This window comes from Bos javanicus, chromosome 22 (genome assembly GCF_032452875.1).
Source record: "Bos javanicus breed banteng chromosome 22, ARS-OSU_banteng_1.0, whole genome shotgun sequence".
NCBI lineage: Eukaryota > Metazoa > Chordata > Mammalia > Artiodactyla > Bovidae > Bos > Bos javanicus.
In genome coordinates this window covers 13,999,924-14,023,554 of record NC_083889.1, presented here as the reverse complement: position 1 = coordinate 14,023,554, position 23,631 = coordinate 13,999,924, and the positions used below count along the sequence as shown (strand labels likewise).

At 39.5% G+C, this 23,631-nt stretch overlaps 1 protein-coding gene across 10 annotated transcripts in view; it reads left to right on the top strand.

Annotated features, from left to right (window-relative positions):
* Positions 1-23,631, top strand: part of ULK4 (unc-51 like kinase 4) — a 508,471-nt gene that overhangs the window by 352,777 nt on the left and 132,063 nt on the right. For all 10 annotated transcript variants that reach the window (XM_061396049.1, XM_061396042.1, XM_061396048.1 and 7 more), the window contains one exon: positions 1,934-2,032. In XM_061396049.1, coding sequence (XP_061252033.1) covers positions 1,934-2,032 — 99 coding nt within the window. The remainder of the gene's footprint in view (positions 1-1,933; positions 2,033-23,631) is intronic.

Here is a 23,631-nt window from a genome sequence, read left to right as displayed (position 1 = left end):
AGCTAGAGAGACCCTGAGAGAGGCTAGCTGGGCCTCGGGTTTGTTGCTCAGCTCCCCGCATGTGATGCACTTAGCACACAAAGCTTCTGCTGTGAACCTGTACCTTGGGGGGAGAGTTGAATTTCAGGTGCATCCCTGATGTGCACCTCCCTCTGTGTAGAGCTGTAGCAATCCCTTTCTGGAACCCTCGGCATCTCTGCAGGGAGTTGGTACCCAAATACTGGCAGGCAGGGTTGGGATGTTTCTTGGTGACAATAAGAAATGACTGTAGATTGTGGAGGGTCTGGAGGGCCACTGGCCATTCGGGTGGAAAGAGTCCCACAGTGTGTGCTTGTGTTTGTGGATGTGTCTCCTTGCTTATATGTGTTTGGAAAGGAAGCAGTGGCACGGTGCCCTTCGCTGTCTAGGTGCTGGCTCGCAGGACTACCTTATCTTTTCCAAGAGGCAGTCATCTTCTCTAAAGGCTAATGTGCTAATGTGAAAAGATCAGTATTCTGCCTTACATCATGCTTCAGAAGGCAAGATCAACAGCCGAGCCTCACAAAGGTTCAGACCTAGGGTAGTGCTACAAATCTGTTTTCTGGGAGAAAGTCCCACCTTTCTGGTAGAGGCCAGGGATTGAGATAGAGCTAGGGGAGAGGTGGGACGAAACTCCGAGCTACTGATTACTGTCATCCCCCTTGGCTGTAGAGCAGTGCAAGCTGTTAAAAGGCAGATGTCTGATTTTCCATAATGTCCTTTTGAACCAAGGAAAGCAGGCAACCCAGATTCCATCCATAGGCCTGGAAGCAGAAGGAGCCTTGACATTTATGAGAGGGGCCCTAGGGTCCAGAGTAAGGACCTGAGGTGGGGCAGCCTACTCAAAGGCTCTGGCAAAGGTCCTTACCTAGTAGTTTTGTTCTGAGTGAAATTAAAAACAGAGCGTATACGCAAATGAAATGTGTATATACTATAGCAAACACAATAATCAGTGACTTCTCTCAGTTTAAAATTACTCATGTCTCATAGAAATCTCCTCTAGAATGAGACAGTTTATAAAAAGCTCCTGGAAAAAAGACATCCTTAAAGCCACTCCTTTCTCAATTCTTGTTTCATTGCATTCTTCCTAGGCACTGTAGACCCGTGTCTGAGCCTCTTCATGCAGTAGTCCAAAGTCTTGTTGATGTTGTTAATCACTCAGTTGTGTCCAACTCTGCAATCCCATGGACTGTAGCCCACCAGGTTCCTCTGTCCATGGGATTTCCCAGGCCAGAATGTTGGAGTGGAATGTTGCCATTTCCTTCTGCAGGGGATCTTCCCGGCCCAGGGATCAAACCAGTGGCTCCTGCCACATCTCCTGCATTGCAGGTGGATTCTTTCCTACTGAGTCACCAGGGAAGCCCCAGTCCAAAGCCTATTCATTCGATAAATATTTTAGATGTTATTCAAGCAGATGTGTGCATATAGAGATGGAGAACACAGTAGAATGGATTTGGTTTGCATCATAAAAGGTGCATAGAAGTGCCCAGAAGAAGCGAGCTTGGGTTATCTGGAGTCATTTAGCCTAGATTCATACTCCAGCTAAGTCATTCATTATCTGTGGGACTTCAGACATACTACTCAACCTCTCTGAACTTCAGTTTTCTCCCCTGAAAAATGGGGATAACCTCACCATGTCTCAGGATGGTTCAGAAGAAAAAGTGCTTGCCCCCCAGGGTCTGTCAACATCAACATCATCCTGCCAGTGGCCGCCCTTGCTGTTGGTTTATCACCCACACCCCTCTGTGGCCTGAGCTGGTGGCAGCATGTGCTCTCTCTGCCACATGGTGACCGCGCGAAACTTCTGGGGGCCTGCGGTTAGAGGCCTCCCCGGCCGCCATCAGGTGTTGCACTGGTCTCCCGTAGCCAAGCTGACTAATCTCCAAGACCCTTCCCCTCTCCTCTACCTGTTCAGGCACAGAAATCCGGCTCAGGAGGGAGCACTCAGGCCGCGGAAGACCTGCTGCTACTCGGCAAGCCTCTCATAGACCTCGTCAGCCTGCTCATCCCGCTGGTAAGAGCTCACGCACCTGCTCGTGCGTCTCTTGGGCCGTTGCTGAGGGTGATGTGATGTTAGTCTCATGATGTCTTGAGTTTCTCTGATATTTTGATTCCTTTCAAAACTGGAACCAAAAGAAATGTCAGAACAATGTTTAGCCTAGAAATACTAAATTTCTGCTTTAACTCTCAGTGACTTATGATCCGTTTAAGTGGATATCTAAGTAAGACTGAGTCTCAAATTCTTCTTCATGGGTGTGAGGTTAAAAAAAAAATCAATGAATTCCAAGAAGGAAGAAGAAATCCATTGTGGGGATCAGTTCTCTTTCAGAAAGATATATTAGAGCTACTTGGCATGCAGGATTCCCCTAAAATGCAGAAGCACAGGCAGACTGCTGTCTCCATAGAAATAGAAGGGAATAAGTGAAATTACACAGGAGACTGCACAAGACTACAACGTATGTGAAGAGAACCTAATGGAGACTTGGAGTTTGGAGCAAATGAATCTCATTATCTGTTTGACTTGCATTTCCCTGATAATTAGCAATGTTGAGCATCTTTTCTTATGCCTGTCAGCCATCTGTATGTCTTTGGAGAAATGTGTATTTAGGTCTTCTGCCCATTTTTTGCTTGGGTTGTTTTTTGTTATTGAGTTGTGTGAGCTCTTTATATATTTTGGAAATACAAATGGGGCTCCAGTGAACAGAGGGAAGGCTAACCCAAATCATGCTCTCTTTATGGACGTATAAAAGATTCAGAACATCCTCGTTAAATATGACTGATGCAATATGTGATCTGTAGGATAATACTTACATCAATAGCATATAAGATTTAAACAATAAAAATAGTTCAAAGCAGATGAAGAATCTATTTCAGGTAAACTTCTAGGATTCTCTTTTTCACATATGTCTCTTATGGATGGATCTTGGTGTTTGCCACATTCTGAGATTTGCTTTCTTTTAACAGTTGAATTTATTCCAACTAGATTTATTCTTAAGCTTATCTTTAGTCTTAATTTTATTGTCTTATTGTGTATTTTCTTTCTAAATGTTTTCCTAAATTAGATGTAGGGTTTAATGCAAAGCAAAGGAAGCTTTATCAAGACAAAGAGAAGCACTCTACAATGGTAAAGAATAAAATGCACAGGAAGATATAATTATGAACTTTTTGTGTCAAATACAGAGCATAGAACTCTAAAAAGGGAGAAGAACCAGAACATACAGGGAAAAATATTTTTAAAACACAGTAGTGAGAGACTAACCTGTCTCTTGGAGAAGGCAATGGCAACCCACTCCAGTACTCTTGCCTTGAAAATCCCATGGATGGAGGAGCCTGGTAGGCTGCAGTCCATGGGGTCGTGAAGAGGCGGACTCGAGTGGGCGACTTCGCTTTCACTTTTCACTTTCATGCATTGGAGGAGGAAATGACAACCCACTCCAGTGTTCTTGCCTGGAGAATCCCAGGGACAGGGGAGCCTGGTGGGCTGCTGCCTATGGGGTCCTGCAGAGTCAGACACGACTGAAGTGACTTAGCAGCAGCAGCAGCAACCTATCTCTCTCATTGCTTGATGAAATCAAGTAGATAAAAATGATAATGTAGATCAGGGGTTGACAGATGAGGCAATGTGGGCTAACTCTACCCTCTTTTTGTAAGTCAAGTTCTATTGAATACAGCCACACAAACAGTTCATTTACGCGTTGTCTGCAGCTGCTTTTGCATCTCAATGGTAGAGTTGAGGAGTTACAACCTGGACTCTGTAGCTCATAAGCCTGTGATGTTTACTGTCTGACTCTTTACAGAAAAAGTTAATTGACCCCTCACTCTTGCCTGGAAAATCCCATGGACGGAGGAGCCTGGTGGCTGCAGTCCATGGGGTCGCTAAGAGTCGGATACGACTGAGCGTCTTCACTTTCACTTTTCACTTTCCTGCATTGGAGAAGGAAATGGCAACCCACTCCAGTGTTCTTGCCTAGAGAATCCCAGGGACGGGGAGCCTGGTGGGCTGCCGTCTCTGGGGTCGCACAGAGTCGGACAGGACTGAAGCGACTAAGCAGCAGCAGCATAGAGGATATGAAAACTTTAATAAGATTAATAGAAACATATCTGTCTCTCTACCCTGAAAATTGAGACTGTACCTCCTTTTCGAATTTCTGGAAACACTTTACCATGCATTAGGTTAAAAGAATATCAGTAAATATCAGAAGAATATCAATAAGAAGGAATTGTATAGACAACATATTTTAACCATAATACAGTTACACTAGAAGGAAAAATGAAAGCAATTAAAAATACACTGTTAACAAATATTCTCAATGAGCACAAAGATCTTATGATTGTATCTCTCTGGATCCCACCAAAAGACAAAAAACACATAGTGATTTAAACAGGAGAATTTCAATATAAAGACTTATTAAACAGTAATTGAGAGTAAATGTTAAGTTTTACAAAGAACCCTATAAGTTATTCAAAAGCTGAGAGAGAATAACCAAGGAAGGACAGACTTGAAGGGTCAAGAAGCAACAGTTAGAACTGGACATGGAACAATAGACTGGTTCCAAATTGGGAAAGGAGTACTTCAAGGCTATATATTGTCACCCTGCTTATTTAACTGATGTGCAGAGTACATCATGCAAAATGCCAGGCTGGATGAAGCACAAGCTGGAATCAAGATTGCCAGGAGAAATATCAATAACCTCAGATATGCAGATGACACCACCCTTATGGCAGAAAACGAAGAAGAACTAAAGAGCCTCTTCATGACCGTTAAAGACAAGAGTGAAAAATTTGGCTTTAAACTCAACATTCAGAAAACTAAGATCATGGCATCCGGTCCCATCATTTCATGGCAAATAGCTGGGGAAACAATGGAAACAGTGGCAGACTTTATATTTTTGGGCTCCAAAATCACTGCAGATGGTGACTGCAGCTATGTAATTAAAATACGCTTGCTCCTTAGACAGTATATTAAAAAGTAATATAAAAGTAAAAAAAAAAAAGTAATCCCAACAAAGGTCTGTCTGGTCGTTTCCATGTCCTGGCTATTGTAAATAGTGCTGCAATGACCATTGGGGTACATGTGTCTTTTTCAGTTATGGTTTTCTTAGGGCATATGCCTAGTAGTGGGATTGCTGGGTTATATGGTAGTTTTATTCCTACTTTTTGAGAGATCTCCATACTGCTCAATATCAGAAAAACAAACAACTATATCAAAAAATGGACAAAGACCTAAACAGACATTTCTTCAAAGAAGACATACCAGATGGCCAACAAACACATGAAAATATACTCAACATCTCTCATTATTAGAGAACTGCAAGTCAAAACTATAATCAGGTATCACCTCATACCAGTCTGAATGGCCATTATCTGAAAATCTATAAACAATAAATGCTAGAGAGGATGAAGAGGAAAGGGAACCCTCTTGTACTGTTGGTTGGAATGTAAATTGGTACCATCCCTTCTTGCTGCAGTGTGTCCTCTGAGATATTTTCACCGGCCTTTGGAACTCTGAACTCTTATTACTAGTAACTTAATCACACTTAGGCTCTAGTACGTTGGCCAAACATTTACCCAAGGTATGTGAACTCTGTTGTATACATACATATTTATCACTGAAGTCATTAGCTTGAAAAATAGCCTGCAGCAAACATTCAATTTATCTTCTCTGGAAAAGATAATACACATTTATATCTATGTATAAAGTAAAGAAAAACAGACATAAAGCTATTGAGGGCCTCAACCGGAGCACGTACAGACCAAAGATAAATTTTACAATGATTGTTAAAAAATGTAATAAGTTACAGAATGAGGTGTTGGAATTGCTTTCCCACAGGGAAAAATAAGCAGACTTTTAGTTTTCATTGGACTTGGGTAATTGTAGAGGTATTTTGCCTAAAGGAAGGAGAATGAACTTGTTAGCTTTTGAGGTTCTTTTCAGATAGGGTCCTGTGAACGTAAGCATACTTATCCTTCAGGGAATATGAAACCTGTCAAACCATACTTATACTATAGCCTTTGGAATCATAATGAACTATGAGAATAAGACAGTGATTTTAAGTCTGGTTAGAGAATATGATGATTCTAGACTCTCTTCCCAGAAAAATGCATAGGCTTACCTATATTCTAAGTTTTCTACATAATGCATAATTTCAAGGGGATCTTTGAACCCTCAGTTGGTAACTGTAGTATAAGATATGGCCAATCAGAGACGTAACAATTTGACTGTATCTCCTGAAGAAAAGATAAATCAAAGTAATTGCTTGACCTGAATTTTTTTTTTTTTTTAAATAGAAAGCTAGGCTGTACTTCCAGGATGAATTTTGTAAATAGGTAATTAATTGCTATTTAAAAATATATGCTACAGATTCCTTTTCCCTATATTAACATAGGTATTTTCAAATTTATAAGAGATAACTGGTCTTAAATTTTTCTTTATTATATGCCAAAGTTGCCAGTCTTTAGCCTGGCTTATACTTTTCACATTAGCCATGCCTTTCTCATCCGCTGCAACACTGACTCTGCCACTTGGGTAGGATTGCAGCCCTCATCTAATATCTCCACTATTGAGCTCCTAAAATATTTGCTGGATTTTTTTTTTTTTAGTGACATGTCTGGCAGTTCTTTTTGTAAACTTGTAGCCTCCTGACAAAAAATTTTTTAATTACAGAGATCCAGCATATACTCTGCAGTTGATAATATACAAGATGCTCAACATCCCTTCATAAGCATCCTGCATAAGATCAAGGAGCGGCCATTGCATACACAAACACGCCAGCTTATCACACAGTGTTGTTGTTGCTGTGCAGTTGCTGAGTCGTACCCAACTCTTTGCGACCCTGTGGACTGCAGCGTGCCAGGCTTTCCTGTCCTTCACTATCTCCTGGGATTTGCTCAAACTCATGTCCGTTGAATCAGTGATGCCATCCAACCATCTCATCCTCTGTCATCCTCTTTCCTTGCCCTCAGTCTTTCCCAGATCGGAATCTTTTCCTATGAGATGGCCAAAGCATTGGAGCTTCAGCTTCAACATCAGCCCTTCCAATGAATATTTAGGGTTGATTTCCTTTAGGATTGATTAGTTTGATCTCCTTGCTGTCCAGGGGACTTTCAGGAGTCTTCTCCAATACCACAATTCGAAAGCATCAGTTCTTTGGCACTGAGCTTTCTTTATAGTCCAACTCTCACATCCATACATGATTACTGGAAAAATCATAGCTTTGACTAGAAAGACCTTTGTCTGCAAAGTGATGTCTCTGCTTCTTAGTATGCAGAGGTTTGTCATAGCTTTTCTTCCAAAGAGCAAGTATCTTTTAATTTCATGGCTACAGTCATCGTCTGCAATGATTTTGGAGCCCAAGAAAATAAAATCTGTCACTGTCCCCACTTTTTCCTTATCTTTCATTAAGTGATGGGACTGCATGCCATGATACAATTTTTTGAATGTTGAGTCAGTGCAATGTGGAAAATTTTGTGCTATACTTCTACGTTCCATGGGGCCTGTGGAGGGAATAACTAACTACATTATTTGGGGCAAGGAAGAAGGGCAAAATTTACCCTCTTAATCATTTTTAGTGCATAGTTCACTGGTATTAAATACATTCATAATGTTGTGCAGTCATCACCACCTCTGTAATTCTTCTCATCTTTTAAACTTAAATTCTACCTACTAAAGAGTAACTGTCCAATCCCCACTCCTCACAGCCCTTATCAACCACCGTTCTATTTTCCGTCTCTGTGATTTTGACTGTTCTAATCACCTCATATAAGTAGAGTCATATAACATTTGTCAGTTTGTGAATGGCTTATTTCTTTTGTCATAATACCCTCGAGGTTCATCTGTATTAGCATACGTCAGAATTTCCTCCCTTTTTAAGGCTGAATAATATTCTGTTGTATGTCTAGGCCAAATTTTGCTTATTCATTCATCTGTTGCTGGACACATGTGGGTGGCTTTCCAGTTTTAGCTATTGTGAATAACGCTACTGCGAACATGGATGTACAAATATTTTTTGGAGACTCTGCACCAACTTTTTTGACTATAGCCAGAAATGAAATTATTAGATCCTATGGTTATTCTAATCAAATTATTTGCCCAGTTTTTAATTATGTTGTTTGGTTTTTGTCGTTGAGTATTAGAAACTCCCTGTATATTCTGAATGTTAATCCATTATCAAATATGTTATGAAAATATTTTATGACATTCTGTGGGTTGCTTTTTTACTCTGCTGATAATGTCTTTTGATGGAGAGTTTTAAAAACTTGTCATAAATTTTCATGATTTGCCTAATTTCTCATTTGTTGCCTGTACATTTTGTGTCATATCCAAGAAATCATTGCCAAATCTGGTATCATGGTTTTTTCCCTATGTTTCTTCCCAGAATTTTACAGTTTTAGGTCTTACATTTAGGTGTTTCATTAACTTTGAGTTTATTTTTGTGTGTGGTGTTAGATAAGGGTCCAACTTCATTCTTTTTGAATGTGCATATCCAGTTTTTTCAGAACTATTTGTTGAAAAGATTGTTTTTTCCCATTAAATGGTCTTCATACCCTTGTTAAAAATTATTTAACTATGTATGTGGGGGTTTATTTCTGGAATCTCTCTTTTGTTGGTCTGTATGTCAGTCTTCATGCTGTTACCACATGTGTTTGATCATTGTAGAGTAAATTTCAAAATCTACAAGTCCAGCTATGTTCTCCATTTTCAAGATTGTTTTGGCTATTTTGGGTCATTTGAAGTTACATATGGATTTTTGGATGGGGTTTTCTATTTCTGCAAAAAACTTTGTTGGGATTTTGAGAAGGATTGCATCGAATCTGTAGATTGCTTTGGGTAATATTGCTGTGTATTATTTTGATTGATTTTCATATACCGACCTATCCTTTCTTTCCAGGAGTAAAGCCCATTTGTTCGTGGCATTTGATACTTTTAATATGCTGATAAGCTTGGTTTTCCAGAATTTTGTTGAAGAGTTTTGCATCAGGGGTCATTAGGGTTATTCATCTGTAGTTCTGTTTTTTATAATGTCTTTTTCTGGATTTAGAATCAGGATAATGTTGGACTCATGGAATATGTTAGATGTTCCCTTCTCTTCAAATTTTGGGGAAAGTTTGAGAAGAATTAGTATTAGTTCTTTTTAAAATGTTTGACATAATTCATTAGTGAAACTCTGAAGTGTTTGGGACACTAAGATCCTGCAAGCTGCAAGGTGTGGCCAAAAATATAAATAAATAAAAGGAAAAATAGACTTTTTAAAAATCACATTATCTCAGTTGGCATCTGGCATGGGCAGCTGAATTGGTGTTTGAGGTGCAGCTGAGGACCCTGGTGGCTCAGGCAGTAACGAATCTGCCTGCAATGTGGGCAAGCCGGGTTCAATCCCTGAGTCAGGAAGATCCCCTGGAGGAGAGAATGGCAACCTACTCCATTATTCTTGCCTGGAAAATCCCATGGACAGAGGAGCCTGGTGGGCTACGTTTCATGGGTCGCAGAGTCAGACATGATTGAGCAACTAACACTTTGACTTTGTGTGGCCAAGGGTCCGGCCTTGTTTGTATGCCTTCACTTCCTCCTGTAGTGTCTCAGCTCTGTTGTGGTCTGCAGAGACTTAATACTGATTCAGTCTCCTTGTTTGTTACAGTTCTGTTCAATTTTCTGCTTCTTCATGATTCAGTCTTGGAAGATTTTGTGTTTCTGGGAATTTTTTCAGGAGAATTGTTTTTGTAGAAATTGTTTAATTTGTTCTAAAATGTTCATGGAATACAAAGAATCTTAGTATAGCCAAGGCAACTATGGAAGAAAATTAAGTTGAAGGGTTTAACACTACCTCAAGTCAAGATGTACGTGAAGTTATTATAATCAAAATGGCGATGCATTGGTGGAAAGGTACTTTTGAGGTTTGTGGATATGTTTCTTATCTTGATTGCTATATGTTATAAATATGTACAGTTTTTTGGCCTGCTAATTATGCTTGAAGGAAACTTAAAAAAATAAAGTCCCTTTGAAGTTACTCTATTGTTATCATTTCTTCCAGAGTGAATTCTGGTAGTCTTTGTGTTCAGTGGTCTTCATTTTAGGCTTCCTTCCTAGTCAGACTCATTAAGAGTAGAAGTTATTTGTACTGTATGAGGCTGCTGTTCCTTTTCTCTGTGCGAATGGTTTGCTGTGCTTACCTTGACTGCTCCGGGTCCCCAAATTCCCATATTATGGTGATACTGGATGTATCACAGATCTAGACACCAGGCCTGTCAAGGGTTTGGCACAGGTTCTGTTGCTGCTGTTTTCAGTAGAGCAGCTTCATTTGTTCATGGAAGCCCCAAGGCTGGAACAGCTATTTCAGCTTCCTTTGGTGGACAGGGAACGCCAGCCTCCACTTCACATTCTGGGCCTGACTTTTGTCCTAGCCCCACATGGGCTCTGGCCCCAGTTACATTGGTGTTCCTAGTTGCTGCTTCTAACAGCTTTGAACCTTGAGCTTCTGTGTGTTTGTTTCATTTGTGGTCCACAAAGATATTTCTCTGTATCTTAATTTTTTTTTCTTCTTTCAGTGGTTACGCAGTTTTTGGTGCAAAATTTGAAGTCATACACTGTTTTGACTAGAAGTCACTTGTCCACTCCCCAGCTTTATTACCAGCACGTTCAAAATGCTTGACCACCACACGCTCTCAATAAATAACTGTGGAGCACATGGATAAGATATAACAAGTGCCAAAACCTAGTTAGGAAACAAAATTGTAAAAAGAGCTGATTTAAGTCATGCTGTATGTATGTGTATATAAAGGACACCAAAAGAAGGGAGGGTGGGGTGATTTATACCAAAGATTTAACGGGGTATTTCTCGAAAGTTTTTTTAATTAAAATTTTGGTTTAGGATGTGAGTCATAAAACAGGAAGGTTTAGTGTAGTGAAGAGGGACAAGGGTCCTCCCGAGGGGGCACAGGACAGCAGACGTTCAGCCTCGGCCTCGGAAGCATTCTCCACTCAGGAGTGTCCAGAAGGTGGCCTTGGAGGGAGCTGTCACACTGCACCAGCGGGGACCAAAGGGTCTTCTTGCTCTGCCCAGAGTGTAGGCTGTGAGGCATGGAAGCTCAGCAAGGGAGCTGCTTGGTCTGGCTCTTTCCACTCTCGAGATAGCTGACATTCTCTCCATCAGATGGAGAATTGTACCTGGAGTGTAATTTTAGCTTCAGAATCTTGAGCGTTTTTCCTAACACACTGTATCATTTTTAGTAAACAGTGAGGTGTTTTTTACCCCCCTAAATTTAGGATTTGAAATCCGAGTCAGATATGACAGGTAACTCCACCTTGAAGCAGGTATCTCTCCATCCTCTCTGCCAGCGGCCGCTCAGTAGGAAAACTTCATAAATATTCACCAGCTCTGCAACTCCTAAGTTTCTCACAGTAGCTGCTACAACAGAATTCACTCTTTAATTCTGCCAGTAAAGGTCAACATACTGTTCTGTTCTGTGGAGGCGATGAGCAATTTTGTTGGATTTCCTGTGGCAATAAATTGACCCGGTACTGCTATAATAAACTGTATTTCAGTCCTCCAAAATAAGCAGCTAGGTATGTCTCAACAGAGCATAAAAGTTCATTTTGAATTTAAAAATACTGTTCTTCTGCTTTGAGACTCAGTAAGTTACATGTCTTGGCACCTGTGTCGCATCCATGAATGATAAGAATCGTGATTTATTTTAGGAAGAAAACAGGTGAAGATTTTTTTTTTTTTTTGATGTACAGAAAGGTATTTTTGGGAAGGGGGGCATGATTTGCTAATCAATTAATTCTTTTTAAAGATATTGTTCCTTTTTTTATTGCAGTACAGTTGATTTACAGCATTGCCTCAGTTTCAGGTGTACGGCACAGTGATTCATATATACATACACATATATTCCTTTTTCAGATTCTTTTCATCTATAGGTTGTTACAAAGTATTGAGTATAGTTCCCTGTGCTATACAGTAGATGCTTATTGTTTGCCTATTTAGTACTATGTACATGTTAATTCCAGATTCCTAATTTATCCCTCCCCTTGCCCTCTTTTCCCTTTGCTAACTGTAACTTTACTTTCTATGTCTGTGGATCTATTTCTGGTTTGTAAATAAGGTCATTTGTATCTTTTTCTTAGATTCCACATATGAGCAACAGCATGTGATATTTGTCTTTCTCTGTCTGACTTACTTTTCACCTAATAAGATAAGCTCTGGGTCTATCCAGTTTGCTACAAATGGCAATATTTCATTCTTTTTTTAGAGTTGAGTAATAATCCATTCTTGATGCCCTTTTGAGTAGACATGTCACAGGCAGCAGCCCCTGGGCCTGCTCTCTAATTACTGTCAAAGAGCATGACTCCCTGGTCCCCCTTCCCAAGCAGGACATTTTGGGCAGACAGGCTCTAACATGTCCTTATACAATGGCCCAGCACAGCCATTTGACACAATATGCAAAGGCACCTTTTTCATCCCGTTTATTTGAGAGATTCACCAGGGGGTTGAAATGACCATTTGTCACCTGCTGCTGCTGCTGCTGCTAAGTCGCTTCAGTCGTGTCCCACTCTGTGCGACCCCATAGACGGCAGCCCACCAGGCTCCTCCGTCCCTCGGATTCTCCAGGCAAGAACACTGGAGTGGGTGGCCATTTCCTTCTCCAATGCATGAAAGTGAAAAGTGAAAGTGAAGTCGCGCAGTCGTGTCCGACTCTTCTCGACCCCATGGACTGCAGCCTACCAGGCTCCTCCATCCATGGGATTCTCCAGGCAAGAGTACTGGAGTGGGGTGCCATTGCCAAGTCAGTAATTGGACCAGAGAAGTTCTTCTGGCCCTTTCTATCATTCTAAAATTCACTCAAGAGAGAATGAAAAATACCTAGTATCAGTAGCAGAAAAGGTGTAATATTTTTCCAAAAATATTTTCAAAGAATCTTTGTTGCATGCAGTTCCATGTTCCTACTTGTAAGGTATCACTTGGGCCAGGAAGTAATTGTATTGGTATTTAGTTCAAAGTTAGGATTTATTCTCACTTGAATCCTAACCATTTTAGACTTATTTTTGGGCCATGTCTACATGATCTGGTAAAATAGATTGAGACTCATCAGCCTTGACTGATTTGAACTTGTTAGCATATTTCTTAGCAATGTGTTCTGTTGTGGATTGTGTGCCTGTGTGCGTACCTTCTGTTCGTTATTTTTATTTTCATTTTGATTGGATTCCCTAGGGTCATTAGTAGTCAGGTTTCCATAATGTCTGTCTATCCTTGGAACTGAACCATCTTCAGGAACAATAGTGGGACATCACTAAAGACTTGCCATATAGAATGCACTTCCTGTCATCATTCTGCCATCACGAGCATGCCTGTTGGACTATAGACTTTCAAGTGCAGTAGACAAACACTCATTTTACAGAGAAGTAAATGTGAGGATAAGCTGTTTCATTGAGCTTTTCCTGTCTTTCTTTTCTGTTAGTGTGAACTGAAGGGTTAAGTTTTCAGCTTATAACTTTTTTTTTTTTAAATAAGCGTGGTTTTGCACATAATTAAAGATACACTTGAGGCAAAAATAGGAAACTCACATTTCATGTAAATGAAACCTCAAAGCTGTTTGGAATGTGGAGACCAAGATAATTACAAAATCCATCATGCAGAAACACTGCAAATATAGACAATTCAATGTGTTACCCAGTTATCAGTTTCTCTTAATTTATCACTGAAAGAAAAACAAATTGAATATTTGATAGCTAACCTCATTTTTCCTGTACTAGTAATTGTTTAAAAATCAAGTTCAAAACACTTTGAGCATTAACACTGGGAAAATATAAAGTACCAAAATGTAAAATAATAATAAAATAAAATAATATGTTTTTTATGCTGGAACCTCACATACATGATGCCAAAAAGTATGAATGAAAAATTAAAAAAAAATTATTTGATAATCTTGATTTATGGGCAGAAGGTGAAACATTGTTTCTGCTGTGCCTTTGAGGGTGTTTCTGGAAGAGATTAGCATTTGAACAGTAAATTCAGTAAAGCAGATTGTCCTTACTGATGCAAATAGGCATCACTCAACTGTTTGATGGCCTGCAAAGAACAAAAAGGCAGAGGAAGGCACATGTGCTGTGCATTTGAGCCGGGATGTTCATCTGCTGCCTTCATGCATTGGAACTCCTGGATCCTGGGTCTTCAGGCTCAAACTAGGGTTTGCACCGTTTGCTCCCCTGGTTTTCAGGGCCTTTGGATTTGGATAAGAATTATACCATCAGCTTTCCTGGGCTTCGAGCTCTTGGATGGCAAATCCATGGAACTTTTCAGCCTCTATAATTATGGGAGCCAGTCCTTCATAATAAATCTCTTTCTGCATAATTATATATCTCTTGTTGGCTCTTTTTCTGGAGAATCCTGTCTAATATACTAGTTGAAAAGGCTGTAAATTTAAAATTTTAATATGTGTTGCCACATTGCCATCCTTAAAAGGTAGACTTTTTCATTCTCACTAAAAGAAAGGCTACCCATTTCCCCACAGCCTTGCTGATACTGAGTTTTATGAACTTACATCATTTTGCTTTTCTTGTAGATGACATTTTGTATGTCTTTGGTGTTTTGTATTTATTTAATTCTTAATGTAATTTAACATCTTTGGTGGGTTTGTTAGCCACTGGTGTATCTTTTTCTATAAATTCCTTTAGTGTATTCTTTGCTGATTTATTTTCTGTTTAGTTTACTCTTTTCTGTTGATTTTTAAGAATTCTTTGTCTAGTAAGATGTTTATTATTTTGTCATAACAAATATACCTTTTATTTTCTTTCTGTATTTCTAATTTTTTTGGTACTTTAGCTCTAAAGGTAGTTTTCATTTAGTAGTCACTTTTATGAGTTTTTCTTTATGACTTTTGGATTTTATGTCATCTTTTAAAGGTCTTCCCATTCCAAGAATATAAATATATTCATCTGTATTTTCTTCTGGTACTGTCATGATTGATTGCTTTCTACCTTTCAGTATTTGGTTTAGTCAGGATTATTGGAGAAGGCAGTGGCACCCCACTTCAGTACTCTTGCCTGGAAAATCCCATGGATGGAGGAGCTTGGTAGGCTGCAGTCCATGGGGTCGTGAAGAGTCGGACACTGCGTGACTTCATTTTCACTTTTCACTTTCATGCTTTGGAGAAGGAAATGGCAACCCACTCCAGTGTTCTTGCCTGGAGAATCCGAGGGATGGGGGAGCCTCGTGGGCTGCCATCTGTGGGGTCGCACAGAGTCAGACACGACTGAAGCGACTTAGCAGCAGCAGCAGGATTATTATTTTGTTGTTAGGAGTAGGGTGGACATCTATGTGATAGTATATTTGTAAAAGATTTCAAACATCACATACTATTAAGATTTTGTTTTTTATCCTTTGGCATATAATTGTTAGGTTAGTGGGGGTAGCACCTACATGTATCTTATGAAAATACATTTCTTTGAATATAGTTGGTTCTATTTGTTCTTTGCACCACAATCATTACATAATTGGAAGTAGTTTGTGTTCTAAGAGACAATAGGAAAACACGTCCTGTGAAAATAGCATCTCTTTGACCTAATTGGCTATCTTCCTAATAAAACTAAAGGGGATGAAACCATAGTGATTCTTCTATAGCGCAGGAAAGAAGGTGAGTAGTAGCCGCCAAGCAGGAGAGCTGTTCTGATATGACCCACCGCCCCTCCGAACCCCGCCCAGGGATTACCAGAAGAGCCTTCCTTTTACATTGTGTGATCCTCCAGAGAAACTAGCATTTTCAGTGTGGAAAGACAGCTTTTCTCCACTGATTCATCAAGTAGAAATAGTCATGATCAAGACATTTGGGGTGATGATGAAAACTCCATTTAAAGTCAAGAGGTGTTGTGGATAACATAGCTTGACGTGTGTGTGTGTGTGTGTGTATGTGTGTGTGTGTGTATGTACTTTATATCTACTTCAGTGTCATACTGGTTGCATTTTACTTTGCCAATGTTGGTGTTTAATGTCTACGCCTCCTACAGTGTATGCTAGATTTTTAAACTGTGGAAACCGCTATTGCTTTGTCTTCCAAGGGGCTAATAGCCTAGTGATACTGAACTCTGTATTTATAGGTGATAGCAATGGCACCCCACCCCAGTACTCTTGCCTGGAAAAGCCCATGGACGGAGGACCCTGGTGGGCCGCAGTCCATGGGGTCACTAAGAGTCGGACACGACTGAGCAACTTCACTTTGACTTTTCATTTTCATGCATTGGAGAAGGAAATGGCAACCCACTCCAGTGTTCTTGCCTGGAGAATCCAAGGGACGGGGAGCCTGGTGGGCTGCCGTCTACGGGGTTGTACAGAGTCGGACACGACTGAAGTGACTTAGCAGCAGCAGCAGCAACAAAAAGGGAAATGGTTACATCTTTTAAAGGGAGAAACAAAACTATATTAGCTGGTTGATTCGACAGTCCGTGTGAGGCTGTCTGGGGTGGCACAGTGGCAAAGAATGTGCCTGCCAATGCAGGAGAAGCAGGAGATCCGGGTTAGGTCCCTGAGTCAGGAAGATCTTCTGGAGGAGGAAATGGCAACCAACTCCGGGATTCTTGCCTGGAAAAATTCTATGGACAAAGGAGCCTGATGGAATACAATCCATAGCGTCCCAAAAGAGTCGGACACAGCTGAACACACATGCGCATGAGGCTGTTTGGCAAGATGCCTGGTATTTCTGTGATGCAGTTGGGTCATCTCTGAATACCCATTCATTTAGTTGTGGTTGAGTTGGCTTCATCAGTTACCAGATGAAAGGCTTTGGGCAAGTTAGTAAGTCTCCATTTCCATGTCAAAAAAAGGAGGAAATTTTAACACCTCATGGGGTTTTAGGAAAGCTAAAGGAACAATGTGTGAAGAACTCTTGTCACAGCACTTGGCACATAGTAACTGCCACCATCACTGTGTTCTTCTCTCTCTCTGTTGTGTCCGTTCTGATGGTGGTCTTGTCTTTATTACTAGTAATATATTAACATGCGGTGAAAAACCCTCATGGCTACCACCTCCAAATGTAATTCCCAGGTGCCTTTAGAAATGAACTGTATTTAAAAGATGAGCAGTAAACACTCTGAGTTTGTTTTATTTTTGCCACCCTGAAAAAAAAAAAGTTTGATTTTATACAAATTCAGAAAGCCTGTCTGCACATCATTTTTGAAGCAGAAAAATAATGTTGATATTTAGTAGTATGGATATTTAGCCGTGACTGTGATGCAGTGAAGTTAACAGTTTTGATAACGATGTTTGGCTTTTTTGTTTTGTTTAATGCCTGCAAAATTATCCTGCCTACGGCTCCCAGAGGCCCTTCCCATACAGCATGTTCTGTAATCGTATCACTGATCTAATAAACATCTATCTCTTACTGTAATAAACTCTCTTTGTGAACAGCCTCATTAATGTGCTGAAATAATGGACCCCAGGGTACTTCCAGCAATTTCCCTGTAGCTCCAAAGTGAGCTGGCCTGACGGCACTGTTGGTGGGAAGCATACCACTTCAGCTCCGATGAGTGAGTCTCCTGCAGTGTCACAGGTCACAGGCGTGCAAGGGGCAGAGCCTCCCAGCAAAGCTGCTTTAGGGGCAACAGAATCCTACAGCGTGATACTTCAGACCAACGGTCTCATTTTAATTCTGGATCAGTCTCTTTGAATAAATGAACCATTAGTTTGTGAAGCTGAGACTTTGCCGTGTGGAATTTATGCACATTGTCTGGATAATAAAGCCATAACTATGATTAACCAGTTTTATGCAGAGAATGTTCTTCTTCCAGTTGTAAAAATTGCCTGGTTTGGTAAGGTTTTACTGTTAGGAAGTGGTTTTTTAAATTTTATTAGCTTGGTAATTTTACTATAAAATATCCGTTCATTTATTGAAAATAAAATCCATTTTTGGAGATGAATGTATTATCGCCTATGTGTTTTCCTTTGGAGTATATTCTCTACCTCAAACCTCTACTATTTCAATACGAGCTTTGCAGAAAGGGATTATTTTAGCATAAAGAGGACTCCAGGTATTTTTCAATATCCTGGATTCAGCAAACAGTCATTTTTGCAGAATTCTAAACTATAATTCTATAATACATTTTTTAAAATTCAGGTCTCTTTCGGCATTATTTGATGGTCATAATAAATTATGACTGTCTGTTGCAGAAACTATTATATGCTACCTTAGTCCTTCTTACCTTCTCCAGCCATTGTCATTTGTTATAATGAGTCTTGTATTTGCCTTTTGTGAGTTAGTGAGGGTCATTACAGAGGGTACCCAGGAAATTGCCCCTCTTTAAAATTTTAGGGATATTTATCTTTCTCTTTCTGACTTCACTTTATATAAACAGTGTCTAGGTTCATCCATGTCTGTACAAATGACCAGTTCGTTCATTTTTATGGCTGAGTAATGTGTACCACATCTTCTTTATCCATTCCTTGGTTGATGGACATTTAGGTTGCTTCCATGTCTTGACTATTATAAACAGCGCTACTATGAACACTGAGGTGCTTGTATGTTTTTTGAAGTATGGTTTCTCTCAGTATATGATCAGGATTAATGCATATATGTGAAATCTAGAAAAATGCATAGATGATATTATTTGTAAAGCAGATATAGAGACACAGATGTAGAGAGCAGGTACGTGGATACTGAGAGGGAACGGGGCGGTGGATTGGCAGACTGGAGTTGACACATATGCACTATTGATACTATGTATAAAATAAAATCCTGAGAATATACTGTATTGCACAGGGAGCTCTGCAACAAGTGCCTTGTGTGTGTCCTAACACATCACTCTACTAATGCCCCAAATTAGATGTAATTATTTCATATTGTTAGGTTAATTATGTTCCTCTTATGGCTTGCAGTTGTAATTATCTTTTATTTCTTGTCTGGCTATTCATTGTGAAAACTAATAAACATCTTTTACTATTGTGATTATGTAACTGTTATTCATTTTAATACCATTGCATCATGATCGGTCAACCAGAATATAATAGAATTCTGTAACATGAAACTACAATTTAATAGAACCTGTAATCACTTTTTAAAATTCAAATGCATATTAGAATTATCTTGTAACATTTCTGAAAAATATAAAATGCCCAGGTATTGTTTTTTGTTTCCTCCAAATCTCCAGATGTGATTTAGTTTATGTTTTCCAACTTCTCTCTGTTTTCAGTTTTTCTTTCTCAAGCCTTTATCAAGTGTAGTAAGCAGAAAAGCTTTTGTGTACATATATATAAATAATATGTATAATATACTTATTTTAGAAAACTTAGAATTTTTGCTCAGCTAAAAAATTTATGACATTTTGGTTCCACTTGTTTAACTAAGTATGACTAGAATGCTAGATTTCTAATTTGTATTCACTCAAAATTTTGATATAATTCCGTTTATTCTGGCCTCTAGTGTTACTACTAAAGTCTAGAAGGCTTATTATTTTAGGGATTAAAAAAAAATTTCAACAAAGCTTGAAACTTCTAATCTAATTCTGAAAATACAAGAAATATGTTGTAAAACAACAACAACAACAAAATTAACATGTGATACAGTACTAACTGAAGTACAGATTTTTCTTCAAATTTAACAAAATTTTATGCTAGTGTCCATTATTTGTTTTCATACCTTATTTAAGATTCCACATTGTATTTGGTTACATTGAGCAACTTTCAGTTCAGTTCAGTCGCTCAGTCGTGTCCGACTCTTTGTGACCCCATGAATCGCAGCACACCAGGCCTCCCGGTCCATCACCAACTCCTGGAGTTCATTCAAACTCATGTCCATCGAGTCGGTGATGCCATCCAGCCATCTCATCCTCTGCCATCCCCTTCTCCTCCTGCCCCCAATCCCTCCCAGCATCAGAGTCTTTTCCAATGAGTCAACTCTTCACATGAGGTGGCCAAAGTACTGGAGTTTCAGCTTTAGCATCATTCCTTCCAAAGAACACCCAGGGCTGATCAGAATGGACTGGTTGGATCTCCTTGCAGTCCAGGGGGACTCTCAAGAGTCTTCTCCAACACCACAGTTCCAAAGCATCAATTCTTCAGCACTCAGCCTTCTTGACAGTCCAACTCTCGCATCCATACATGACCACTGGAAAAACCATAGCCTTGAGCAACTTTCAGTTCAGTTCAGTTCAGTCGCTCAGTCGTGTCTGACTCTTTGCGACCCCATGAATCGCAGCACACCAGGCCTCCCTGTCTATCACCAACTCCCGGAGTTCACCCAGACTCACGTCCATCGAGTTAGTGATGCCATCCAACCATCTCATCCTCTGTCATCCCCTTCTCCTCCTGCCCCCAATCCCTCCCAGCATCAGAGTCTTTTCCAGTGAGTCAACTCTTCGCATGAGGTGGCCAAAGTACCAGAGTTTCAGCTTTAGCATCATTCCTTCCAAAGAAATCCCAGGGCTGATCTCCTTCAGAATGGACTGGTTGGATCTCCTTGCAGTCCAAGGGACTCTCAAGAGTCTTCTCCAACACCACAGTTCAAAAGCATCAGTTCTTTGGTGCTCAGCCTTCTTCAGCATTCAACAAATTCTGATAAATTCTCTTTTCATTTTTATTCTGTTACACATTATTTTCTACTTTTCCTTGTTATGGTTTCTTAGATACTCCCATCATTTAAAAGTAGACATTTGATTTCCAAATACATGGGGTTAAGTATCTTTGATATTAATTGCTCATTTCAAAGCTTTCTTCTCTGTAGTTACCCTCTGTGTTTTTTCGGTTTTCTAACTTTATTGAGGCTTTTAATGGCTAAGTCAAGGATCTCTCTTGGTAAACGTCACGTTGCACTTGAAAATATGTGGGTTATTTTCAAATATTGTTTGATATTGATTTCTACATAATTCCACTGTGATAAGAGAGCAGACTGTATAATTTCAATACCTTTAGACTGTGAAATTTTTGCACCTTGTTTTATGTCCCTGGTTGTATTCCAGTGTCTCCTGGTTTATAATCTATGAGAGTTTGAATAAAATTTGTATCCTCCTGGGTGTGTAAACATTGCATGCTGTGCTGTGCTTAGTTGCTCAGCTGTGTCTGACTCTTTGCAACCCCATGGACTGTAACCTGCCAGGCTCCTCTGTCTGTAGGGATTCTCCAGGCAAGAATACTGGAGTGGGTTGCCATGCCCGCCTTCAGGGGATCTTCCCAACCCAGGGATCAAACCCAGGTCTCCAGCATTGCATGGGGATTCTTTACCATCTGAGCCACCTAAGCCATCTGAGCCACAGGCAAGCCTGTGAAAATTGTATGTCTTAATAATGTTGAATTGGTTCATTGCTCTTTAGGTCTACTGTGTCCTTCTACTTTTCTGTCCATTCTATTAAGTTTTGAGAGTTCGATACTGAAACTTCAAATAAAAATCTGAATTTATCTACTTAAAAAATAATTGTAATATATAGTGGAACTATGTGTAACTTTGTTCTATGTTTACCAAGTCTCCCACAAATGTGTTATAATAATCTTTCAATAATTTAAAAAATCAAAAAGAAATATAATTTAGAAAAACAAAAATTCAGTCAAGGGTCAAGGATTGTAAAAATGCTCTAGGAGACACTCAAAGAACAAAAGTTCAAAAGGAAAAACACCAATACAGTATAATAACGCATATATATGGAATTTAGAAAGATGGTAACAATAACCCTATGTACGAGACAGCAAAAGAGACACTGATGTATAGAACAGTCTTATGGACTCTATGGGAGAGGGAGAGGGTGGGAAGATTTGGGAGAATGGCATTGAAACATGTAAAATATCATGTATGAAACGAGATGCCAGTCCAGGTTCGATGCACGATACTGGATGCTTGGGGCTAGTGCACTGGGACGACCCAGAGGGATGGTATGGGGAGGGAGGAGGGTGGAGGGTTCAGGATGGGGAACACATGTATACCTGTGGTGGATTCATTCTGATATTTGGCAAAACTAATACAATTATGTAAAGTTTAAAAATAAAATAAAATTTAAAAAAAAATTAAAAATAAAAGAAAACCATAATTATAGAATATAAAAATCCAATAAAAAGACAAAATAGCATATTGAGCAAAGCTAAATGGATAATGAAGACGACAAAGTCAAGGAAACTTTTTTTTACAAAGGTCAAAGAGAAAAGGCAGATTGCCAATCAACATTCCAGTCATTCTGACAGGGGATCATTCAGGAGTATTAATAGAAACCAGAAGATGATGGAGTGCTTTATAAAAGGTCTGAGAAATAATGATGAACTTTGAAGTATCTGTTAAACTAAATAATCATATTCACACACACACACACACACGACATTGTTACCAATAGACCTGCAACTTAAAAAACAGTTACTGATAAAGTCAGTATACTGGATAAATCAGGATTTGGAGGAGAGTTAAGGGTATGCAGAGGAGCTTAAAACTGCATTTGTTGGATCATCAGTAATTATCTTGCAATACTCCATAGATCTTTATGTTTGACAGACTTCATCGCAATTTAAAAAGTGATTATAGTATGAGAAAATAGATAATAAAAACACCACAGTGTTATTAATGACAATTTAAGAATACTGTCTAAGAATTTAAAGGAAGAACAAAAGGAAAAGAAAAGTAGATCAGGGGACTTCCCTGGTGGTCCCGTGACTAAGACTCGGCACTCCCAATGCAGGGTGCCCTGGTTCCATCCCTGCTTAGGGAACTAGACCCCCATGCTGCAGCTGAGGAGTCTGCATGCTGCAACTAGAGTGAAAGTGTTAGTCGCTCAGCTGTGTCCAACTCTTTGTGAGTCCACGGACCCCTGCTAGGCTTCTCTGTCCGTGGCATTTCCCAGGCAAGCATACTGGAGTAGGTTGTCATTTCCTTATCCAGGGGATCGTCCCAACCCAGGGATCGAACCTGGGTCTCTTGCACTGAAGGCAGATTCTTTACCATCTGAGCCACCAGGGAAGCCCACAACTAAAATATCCCGAAACTAAAAAGATCCCACATGCCACAACTCAGGCCCAGCACAGCCAAAGTAATTAATTATTTTTTTGATAAAGAAGGGAAGACTAGAGCATTTACAAGGAAAGCGAGCTTGCACATCTTAAGTGGGGAAAGTGTTTCAGTGGTTGGAGAGTATTAAGAGCCATAAAGGGAAGACAAAACAAGAATGAAGAGAACGTTCCAACTGATATATATGTATATAATATAAAAACTTAGAATTAACTTATTGATTTCTGCCAAAACAAACAAACAGAAAACCCTATTGGGACTTCGACTGGGATTACGTTTAGTCTTAATTTGGAGAGAATGGAATTTTAACAAAATTGCCTTCCCACTCATGAATGTGGTGTATCCCTTCACTTATTTGGGTCCTCTTTAATTTATCTCAACAATATTTTGTATTTTTAAGTGTATAGGTCTTTCATCTTTTTCACACTTATCCCTGAATATTTCACTTTTTTGGATGTTATGGTACATAATATTATTTGTTTTTTTGTGAGTACCTATTATATTTATCAGACACGACTGAGCGACTGATCTGATCTGATTATATTTATTGATGGACATTTAGGTGGTTTATAGTTTTTTCAGTTACAGCAATTCAGTGAATAACTTTGTACATGCAAATATACTCACATCTGATTATTTCCCTTAAATTGTTTTAAA